This window comes from Nothobranchius furzeri, chromosome 2 (genome assembly GCF_043380555.1).
Source record: "Nothobranchius furzeri strain GRZ-AD chromosome 2, NfurGRZ-RIMD1, whole genome shotgun sequence".
NCBI lineage: Eukaryota > Metazoa > Chordata > Actinopteri > Cyprinodontiformes > Nothobranchiidae > Nothobranchius > Nothobranchius furzeri.
In genome coordinates this window covers 16,926,361-16,937,200 of record NC_091742.1, presented here as the reverse complement: position 1 = coordinate 16,937,200, position 10,840 = coordinate 16,926,361, and the positions used below count along the sequence as shown (strand labels likewise).

The 10,840-nt window shown below is 47.2% G+C and overlaps 1 protein-coding gene across 3 annotated transcripts in view; it reads right to left on the bottom strand.

The window, feature by feature from the left end:
* mei4 (meiosis-specific, MEI4 homolog (S. cerevisiae)) overlaps nucleotides 1-10,840 on the bottom strand; it is a 44,816-nt gene that overhangs the window by 16,906 nt on the left and 17,070 nt on the right. For 2 of the 3 annotated variants that reach the window (XM_070548849.1, XM_070548851.1), the window contains exon 3: nucleotides 7,870-8,363. In XM_070548849.1, the coding sequence (XP_070404950.1) occupies nucleotides 7,870-8,363 (494 nt within the window). Of the gene's footprint in view, nucleotides 1-113; nucleotides 245-7,869; nucleotides 8,364-10,840 lie in introns of all 3 variants that reach the window. The other variant, XM_070548850.1, reaches the window with a different exon arrangement.

Here is a 10,840-nt window from a genome sequence, read left to right as displayed (position 1 = left end):
TAGAGAGAGAGAGAGAGAGAGAGAGAGAGAGAGAGAGAGGAGAGAGAGAGAGAGAGAGAGAGAGAGAGAGAGAGAGAGAGAGAGGCAGAAGGAAAAGCAGAGCGAGCATTCACCTGGGAAGCCTGCCAGAGCCGATCTGCCACACAGCTGATCTCGGAGACGATGTGACGGATGAGAAAAGACCTTGATATTCTGCTGCTCCCAGCACAATCAGGTACTCCATCAGCTTCTCTGCTGCAGCCGACTGAGAGACGGAGACAAAAACACGTTCAGGTGAAGCAGTCACCCGTTAATTAGCTGGTTACACCTTAACCTCTAGGTGGGCTTTTAACCCTTTATGGCCTGTTGCATGACCACAAACTCACAGCACATTTAACTTGTATGTTCGTATGAGTCTGAAAGGTGTTCAAGAGCAGGTATGGTAGTTTTTAAAAGCAGTCTGTCTCTTGGAGTTTCTCGTGTAGGCTGAATGTGAATAAAACTGGCTGATCAATGTAATTTGAATCAAGATTACGATGTGAGTTTTCAACCATCATAAAACAAAACAACCTTCTCCCCATGCTGCTCCCGAGTAGCAAACCAAGCGCACCTCCCACACAGTGTTGGTGTGGCGTTGTCACCATTTTGAACTTTTCAGACCACCGTAATGACTTTTTACACTAAAAAGCTAAAAAAAAGGTCAATGTTGCTGCAGGTTCACAAAAACCCAGCTGAGCATCCGGACAGTGCCTCCAGGCATTAGGAAAGAGCATGATGGCATTACATCAGCTGACCAATTGTAAACCTTTCTCTGGTGATCTGGATACAGCGAGCCGAATCCCGAGTGGAGATATAAATAATCACGACTGAGCTTGTGACACTCGTGTCTGACCGTCTTCACTCCTCCCATTCCTCACATGAGCTAATTTCCCTCTGGGATTAATAAAGTATTGATTGACTGATTGAGAAGCAGAGCTCGGACAGAACGGGGCAGGGGGCTGCTGGGACCTTTGGATGGCCGTGTTGACTGGTTTTAAAGTAGCTTTCTGGAGTTTTCCCCTTTCAGAAATGATGTATGATTTTTCAGAAATCCATGGAAGTGATGATCTCATCATGTATTGTGATATAATGTAAGCAATGAGCTCGCCCCCTGCCCCGCAGAGCTCCGCGCAACAGGAAACTGAGCCGACCAGAACTAACCAATAGCGTTAGACTACCACATACATGCTCCAGATGTAAGGAATACCTCGGCTGATGCAGAGTAGACAAACTTTTCACGGAGAAGAAAGTCTCTAAAATATAAATGTATGAGAGCACAACATGACATGAGCATAATACTCGTAAAACAACGTGTTTCTGCTGTTTGTCGCTACAGAAGCACATTTATAAACAGAAATGTGAAGTCGCCATCTTAAACAAACAGATCGAGTGACTATTTGTGTGATATGGTCGTCAGCCACTAGATGGTGCCATCGGGAAAGAGCCTTCAAGAGAAAAAGAAGAGGCGGACCAGAACCAAGGGCTCAGGGTGGAACTATTAATGAGTGAAGCATCCTCATGAGCTCCACTTATTCCAATCTACTCCAGATTAGTAAACCCTGATGAACAGGAAAGCACGTGTAGGTTGGAAAATTGAGCAGTTCTGAAACTTGTAGCTACATATAAAGATACAGCCTGAGTGGACAGAGCCCACGTCGTATCCGGGTCACAGGAGGACATCAGATAAACAGGAAATATGATTTTTATCTCAGAGGAGCCAAAACAGGATTATTTTATTCTGAAAGCATTTTCCTGTTGCTTATCTGAGAGCCGGTTCTGTCCTGACCCAACAGGAGGAACGCAGAAGCAGGACCTGGAGAGAGCCCATCTCTGCTGCAGGTTCTGCAGCTGTGGTCTGGTTATGTTTCTTCTCTAACAGCTCGATGAAACACTCCGCCTCCCCAAATATTAGATGCTAATTCCCGTTTAGTCAAATCGTGCAGCGCTCCAGCTGGAGCAGGCCGGCACATCAAAGTTTCCCATCTTGTCATTCCCCAGCAGCACGGAGATTAAAGCCTGGCCTCGCTGCTTTACTTCCTCTTGTTAAACCTCAGAGAAACAGCGTTGGAGCGGCTAGTCGCTGATCACAGAGGCGTGTCAGCACGTTCTCCTCTCAGAACCGGAGGGAGGACCGGGAAAATGAAGAAGCTGGAACTCAGTTGGCTTTGTGATGCCTCAGCTGCTGATTTCCCTCAAGCCCTGACAGAGAAGGACATCGTGTCAAATTGTCTGGAATAATAATTATATTCAGAGAGGAATTTACTCAAGTCTTTCCTTTGGCTCCAGACAGAAGAGAGCTACCTCCTTCCCATTAGTCCAGTTGTTTCTCTTACATGGAACCACTGAGAAGGGCTGATCGGGCTCTGCATCAACACTTTTTCTCTTTGTATCCAGAAACGTCCAACATAAAGTCCCTGTGTTGGTCTCATAATAAGGACTAATGGAGTCCCTGGTCCGGATGGATGGATGGATGGAGGGAGGGATGTCTGTCTGTCTGTCTGTCTGTCTGTCTGTCTGTCTCTCTCGCACGCACGCACGCACGCGCACACACACACACACACACACACACCAGCTGAGCTAGATCCAATATAGAAGAAAGCAATAAAAGTTCTTCAAGTGGACAAAAGGACGACAAGGTGAAGACGAGGCGCGGTGGAGCTCGATGCGGCCAGACACCAAGCTGTTCCTCTCTGGAAGGTTATGGCATGAACGATGTCTGCAGCCAAACACGGGGAGAGCGACATTTGTCTGCTTCCCCTCAGGACTCAGGATTTGAAATTGCATCGCCGGAGCTCTTCAGCTTGCCCGATCCCTTTCCTTGAAGAGCATAACGATCCTGTGGGCTGAACGAGAGGAGCTGGAGCTGAAGCTGAAGTGAGGAAAGGCTGACTACAACGATGACCTCGTCCTCACCAGGCTGATGGAGAAGCCCAGATGAAGCTGATGAACACGTGAAAAACAGGAATGTTGTTTCCTAACGTATCCAAGTACTCCAAACTCTTGGTACTGCTCCTGCTGGTCAGGTCTTCCCAGCAACAGGAGCATTTTAGTCTTGGTGTAATGATCAGCATTCCTGGACTTTCAGAGCTGGTTTAATAATCTGTGGAAGCTTTTGGTTTACTCATGAAGGTCTGGATCACAACCACCACCTCAGTGACACAATGACCTCCTCCTCCTCGCCAGCCCAGGTGGAACGCCTCCTAGACTCCTCCCTGGGGAGGTGGTTCAGGCCTGGAGGGTTTACATCACCAAGCTGATCTGGGAACACTTTGGGATCTCCCTGGTGGAGCTGGGTGAGGAGAGGACGATTCGGACGTCTCGGCTGGAGCTGCTGCCCAGATAAGCCGAGATGGAAAACAATCCAGGAATGACGACATTCGGAGCGTTATCCCACGCTCTTTTGGGATTGAGGATTTTGATTACAATACCCAAAACCCAACCGTTGGAAAGTTAGAGAACACTGCTTCAGACCAAAGATTCAAAAGCTGCAGAAAAGTTTTTCTTTAGTTCAGGAACTGGCAGAACCTCATTTACAGGAGCTGAGATTTATCTGGACCATAACAGTCACTCGGTTTCCTCTTCGCTCGGGCGAAAAAATGGCACGTCACATAAAGAAGAGTTAAAGTGGTGCAGCTGAGTGAACACGCCAGCCCTGGTCAGCGCCCGCTCGATGGAACCAGATGGAAAACAAACAAAGTGACTCGCTGGCATCAGGAGAAGCTGCAACTGGATGTTCTGGATAAACGTGTTTCCACGTGATTTATGGTCCCACGCCGCCAATAAGATCAGAACACGTTTCATCATAACTAATAATTGTCTCCGTAATATTAAATAAATGAGGATTCACGGAAACCGATTCACACAGATGTAGATACTCTGAGCAGTGAGCACCTGGTTACCACGGTGACAGCCAGAGAGCAGGACCCATCAGGCAGCAGGTCTGAGCTAGAATGAAAGTGGGAATTCAGAACCTCCCCATAATCGTACCCTGAGGCATGCTCCGGAACCGGCGAACTGGTTCAGAACCAACAGAACCTCTGGGTCTGCTGTGTTTGGGTCGGCGTAGCTGGAGACAGAGCTGAGTTAAGTCCTTTAGCTCAAACCTGAACCACAAAGAACCTCGTGGTTCCATCATGCAGTCGGTCTGGTCCATGTTCATCTTCAAACTGGGAGGACACGGCACCAGATGCATTATGGGAAGCTTAGCTGGAGGGTTCTGGCTGATTAGTCCGAGGAACAAATTCTGCAGATTTCAGTCCAGTCTGCTGTGAGTTGGAAGTTCTAGACAGGCCTGTTGGTGTCTGCTGGATCTAAAGATGCTCCTGGTCCTCCTGAGGGTCTCCTCAGTAACAACCTGAACCATTACATCATTAAATGGCTTTTGAATAGCGTGTTTAATAAATTAGTCTCATGTCACATCGTTTTAGGACGCTGTCCGTGTGGTCATCTTCCTCTGCCAGGAGGCTGATAATTACCCGTGGCCTTCAGCTGCGACCTCCACAGCAGATCTAGAACGTCTGAACCAATCAGGCTGAGTGGCAGAGCCGCTGAGCGCTCACTCGGGGTAAAACACAGCCAGAGCTCGCCGCAAGCTTCCTCAAAGCGCCACCTTGCCTCGCCGAGCAGACGGTTATATGAAGTTTAGGAGAAGAGTGAGAAAAGGTTATCGGCTGCAATAAAACACTGAGCGTGAAGCTCCTGAAGGTCTCTGGTCAGAGAGTCATCAGTATAGACAGCATAAAGCAGCAGCAGCCTGGAGAAAGGGACGTGTTCTGGGTTTAAAACTCACCCGCTACATGAACACCAACAAGATTTTAAGATGTCTTTAAGTGTGCCGAGAAAATCCTGATACAAACATCTCAGAGGAGCTCAGAAGGGCCACATTTAGCACACACAGCTGATGACCTCCCAGCGGCTGCTGTAGAGCCAGCGCTGGTGTGGAGATCTGGATCAGAACCAACTAGAACCTGGACCCAAGATCTTCCTCTGTAGTTAGAGATGAGGAGAGGAGCACCATCATCCATCCGCCTCATTAGCAGATGTCAGCTGAGGAGTTTAACTGGTCCCAGGTGACACAACTCTTTTAAATTAAGGGTTTTGTAGTATCGGTCCTCATGATGGCTGCAGACCCAGAAGACCTCTTGTTGGATCCTCTAACAGAAACTAAGCTTGAGCTGTCCAGCCTACGACAGGAAGTACAGAGTTTGTGTATTAGAGTTCAGGCCCGGGAATCCTCCTAAAATCAGCTGATTTATATGTCATTTATTTATTTATTAACACGTGTTTATAGCGGGATTAACCCCTTCAGATGAAACATCTCCTTTTCAACGGGTTCTCCAAAACAGCAATGATCAAAGATCACTGTCACACACACACACACACACACACACACACACACACACACCCGTTTCCCTGCATGTCTCCCCTCCTTGTTGTGCCAGAGTTAGGGTCAGGTATTATTTAGCCCAGATCTGACAAGTGGGGGAGTAGAGGGAGGTGGAGTATACAGTCGGTAAAGACGACTCTCCCTTGCCCTGACTCCAACAACATGCATCCATCTAAAAGGCTAGGTTCCCCAGAGTTATCTCTGTAGTTATGCTGCTATAGGCTTAGACTGCTGGAGGACACACTGACCACTTTCCACACTCGACTACTTTCTTCTACAATCTGCTCTTTAACTGGCTTATTTCCTGCTATTTCAGCTGTTAAATTTATTTTTTCTTTGTTTTTCTCCCCAGAAGAAGCTACAATGATGTTCTGCTGAGCTGTGGTGGCCTCATGGAGGGGGCCATCAGCTAGCACACTGCTGCTAACCACTTAACACTGACCCGAGTGCCCCAATGACCCGATGACCCAATATAATCTGGCCAGCCACTAAAAGAGGCGTTTTGATTTGTAAACGAGAATACCCCCTCCAAAAACGGGAATGCCCCCTTCTCCTTATTCGCTCCTGAAATGTTACTTCACCTCCAATATTTCTAAATAAGATAATTTCTCCGCTCATCTATCTGTTCTCCATCTTTTTATACAGTTAGGGTTAGGGTTGTAAAATCCATGGCGCGTAACAAGCAGAAATAGAAAATAGAGATTTTAGCCCCGTTGACTTGCATTCATTTTTTCCTTCTTCCGGGAACCCAAGGTCCGGAAGTAGATGGGCGTGGCTTAGGCTCCGTTTTCCAGTGTATCGGAGCAACTGACGTAGCTCTGTTACCACAGCTGATAAGAAATGTGAGCGTCTGTCTCTGCTGCGAATGATCTGCTCGTCTCTCAGCACCGTGGGTGAGTGACAGAGAGAGGGGCTGGTTCTCCAGCAGCTGAACAGGATTCAGCATAACAACAACAAGTGGACCTGAAAGCGCAACTTCTCTTGTTTTCAAAGCCGCTGTTGTTTCTTTTTCTAACTATTTCAGCAGATTATTGTCACAATATGTACACCATATAAAGGTCAGAGGTCACTAAAACTCACTGGTAAGTAGAAGCCCACAAGGACAAGAACAAACTTTTTATAAAGCACCTCGAGATAAAAAATCACACATTGCTTCACAAGCACATTAAATATAAAAAGACAATAATGGGAGAAAATTAATAGCTTACATTTATTCTGGTGTGATTTATACGACTATATTGTAGGGCTGGGCGATATGGCCTAACATCAATATCACGATGTGTTGAGGATTTCGCCTGGATACCGATAAATGGACGATAACTACAGGTGTGCGCGGAAACAACAGTTGTCCACTAGGTGGAGCTGTCACGTATATGACGTTGAGTCACATTTTTACGAGACTCAAGGCGCTACAGCTTCTTAAAGGGACATGAACGTTACCAACCTACACACTTTTGTAACTATAACTAATGACTTTTTTTAACGTAAGATGCTCAACACCGGTTACTCGTGACTGTGTGAATGGTGAATGAGTTCATGGTAGACTGGTTAATGGTGACAGGGAAATGGTGACTGGTTCAATAGCAGCTGAGTGACTGGTGACTGGGTTAATGGTGACCAGATAACTAAAATGCTCTCAACCCTAAACATGACGGCTGATTGTGACAGCTACATCTATGATAATAAGTGACAGATTTCCTGGTGAGGATCCAGTCCCGATCCTCCACTGGTGAATAATAAGATGCCAGTGATTATAATTCCTTCTGGAATAATTTAGTTTCTCTGTTAAACTATTCCAACTTTCCCAGAGATGAATGGATGTTGTGTTAATAATGTTGCTCATTGAATTGACATGATTTGAGCCCCTCCTCAGTACTCCCAACCACCCCAACACCGTCAGACCTTTAGGAGGAAAAATCCACTTTTAACGTGACAAATAGCAGAAATTTACTGCGACTAGGAAAAGCTCGGAGGTGTCACTCGCTACGACTCGGATGGGATAAATGCATCTTTGTCAGCTCTTCCTCACTTTTATCTCCATTTCCGAGCTGCCAGGCCAAGTCATGACCGCAGCAGGGCAAGGCGGCGAGGGACTTTGATGATAATGGGGTGGGGGGGTGGGGGGGCACTAAGTGGAATCAGTCAGCTTTGAAAAAACGGTAAAGCTGATGCAGCTCTGCCTCGTAGGAAATATTCTCAATGTCATCTCAAGCTCATAAAAGGCAGAACCCCTGGTGACAAAACACTCCTCATAAAATATTAATTCAGAGCAGCAATAGATGACAACATGGAGAACCGTTCAGAAAATTATTTAGACCACTAATTTATCAGTCCTGGAGTTCTCTAAACAGTTTAAGAATGAACCTGAGGTGTGAATTTTTATTAAGAATCTTTAGAGTCTAAAACCCGAGTTGGGCTGACAGAACACATGGCTGTAGGTTAGGGTTAGGGCTCCTGGTACTCACCCTGCTGGGCTGTGTGCTGTGAAGCAGCATCTGAGTCAGCTTCCTCAGCGCCGTCTCCACGTGGGTCCTGAACGCCACAGGTGGCCGTCTCCGTGAGCAGAGCATGTCCAAAGAGCTGGATGCCACCTGGCAGGCCTGCAGCAGCAGATCAGAGGGACCCAGAGCAGGGGGGTCACTGCAGGCGGCCACCACAGAGTCAAGGAGGTGGCCCACAGTGTCGCCCAACATCAGGTCCGAGTCAAAACCATCAGAACCAAAAGTCAGAGCCTTCGTGTCCCCGCTGCTCCCTTTGAGTCGGAGCAGAGAACAGAGCGACTGGAGGAACGACACATGGGGGACCACGACGTCCCTCAGAGAACCCCCGCAGTGACCAGGAGGAGGAGGGGGAATGAAGACCGGCTCCGGCAGCAGCAGGTCAGGAGTTTCTGAGTTGCTGTCTGGACCAGAACATCCTGGACCAAACAGCTCCTGAGACGTGTTCATGCCGTCGTCATCTGAAAAATTTCAAACAGTCTTTTAGAACTGCGCTGATGCAGACCTCGGCTCCTCCCACCACCCCCACACAGGTGAGCAGGTCAAGTGTTCTGCTCATAGACACAACAACACAATGAGTCAGATCGAGCCGGGATTGAACCAGCAACCCTCCAGTTACCTCTACCTCCAGCTGGCCCTCCACTGGGCCAGGACCTCTCTGTCACAGGAAGTGTTGGGAAGTATTTGTAACGATACATACAACGTAATGTGTAATGAGCCATAGATGCTACGTATTATATGTAAGTCATAGACTTTAATATCTACGATAGGGTAAAGGCCTGTTTTTATATCTTCTTAGGGTTCTACAACCCCCCAAGGCTCCTCACAACACGGTCATCCACCCACACACACACACACACACACACACACACACACACACACACACACACACACACACACACACACACACACACACACACACACACACACACACACACACACACACACACACGTTTCATGACATTTATTACATATGGTCTATATTATATCATTTATCAGATAGCCTATTCCAGGCACGGCGATGTCGACTGTCGTCTAGGAGGGACAAAAATCTGGCCTCATGACAGTCTGTAGCTGGTCATAAACCACCATACCTGTACTGGTCTATTTGAGCTGAGCAGGTTCTGGACCGACTGGTTCATGCGCTGCTTAGCTGAGGAACTCTCGGCTCCAGCTGGGGAGACGTTAAAGGAACAGGAAGTGAGATTTCCTCTGTGTGAAGTAAAACACCAGCAGTGAGTTACTGACTGGCTAAAGAAAAACGGGTGTTATGGTGAACCATCTGATATTTTCTACATCTGCAAACGAAACACGGACTGTCCGGTCCAGACGGAGAACCACTCCAGGCCTTTGACCCACGGTCACCCCAAAGGATGCTTTCAGTCTCAGGAGAAGATGTCCTCTGCACTCTTCCTCTTGTGTCACGCTGAATGAAGATGCTGAAGGGAAGAGCGTGCAGCTGCTCAAACACTGTCAGGATGAGCGCTTTCTCTGCTTCACAAACATCTGCATGAAGCTTTGGACAAGGACACCAGTATGAAGCACTGACACCGCAGCCACAGCTGGGTTACCAAACACTAATAATCAGCTAATTATGTCATAAAACACGTAGCGACATCCATCACTTCCAGTAATATCCCTGTGATCAGACGTGAGCCTCCACGCTCCAGCAGCATCTGGTGTCTCATAAAGAGCCCGCTCTACGTGTCTGACTCCATTCTCAAATAGAAACCACTCTTTACGTGCAAATTCATAAACATCAAACCCCCAGAAACACTTCCTACACCCAGGGAAAATTGTGCTAAATTACACTTTCACATTTCCTCTTTGTGATTTTCTCTGGAAGAAAATGGTTGTTGCTATGGTGCTGCAGAGCCGCTGAAGGAATATCAAGAACAACAGAAGGCTGGATCCACGGCACACACGCAATAATGTGGCAACGGCTATTTTCAGACAAATATGCATTTCAATTTCACTTCAGATTGCTTTCCAGAGGCTCCTACACAAAAGGTGGAGACATTCCCCTCAGCTGAAGGTGTACTCTGAAGCCTGGATGAGTTTTAGGTGTGAAGGAACAAATGTTGGGATTTTAAACCAAACCTGCAGGTAAGAGCATGAGTCTTGTTTTTCACCTTGCCCATGCACCTAAACGTCTCCGAGCAGCCTCAGAGGAAAAATGTTTCCTTAAACCAAAGCATCATTATTTACAGCTGGGGGGGGGGGGGGTTATGGATTATGGGTCCAAACAAACAGGATGGTGTTTAACCAAATACAGAGCCTGATGAAATCCATCCCACCTGTTAGGAATTCACAGGAAAGTTTAACATTCTTGGCTTTCCTGGTTTGTCGACCGACTGCACACATCCACATTCCTAAAACATGGTTCTCCTAATGCTGCTGATGTCCACCAGCAACAAGCAGGTGAGAGGACATGATCACATGGAGACCATCTGTTCCCTACAGGATTGGTTCTAGGACTCTGTCCATCCCAGCGAAGAGACCTTTCACACCACATGTGGACCTTGAACCACCAGATGGCCTCAGGAGCTCATCAGGTTCTGTAGAAGCCCGTTAGGGTTAGCGTGGAGTGGTGTTTACTATCTAGTACAGGTGTATAGAAGTCCCTTCTACACCTATCCTGACCCGCTCTGACCAGAACCTACACTGACTTGTATAAAGCAGCTGCTTCTCCAATGATTGTCTCTCTATATTATAATCATTTTATTGTGTTTATTTCTTAATTCTAATTTTTGTTATCGTTTGTTTTTTCTTGCACCAAAAGCCCCGCAGCAGTTTCCTAATGTTGAGATTCACACACACACACACACGCACGCACGCACACACGCACGCACGCACGCACGCACACACACACACACACACACAGACAGAGGGTCAGTAATGATGTCTGGAGAAAGCTGCACCACACACCTGCTGCTAG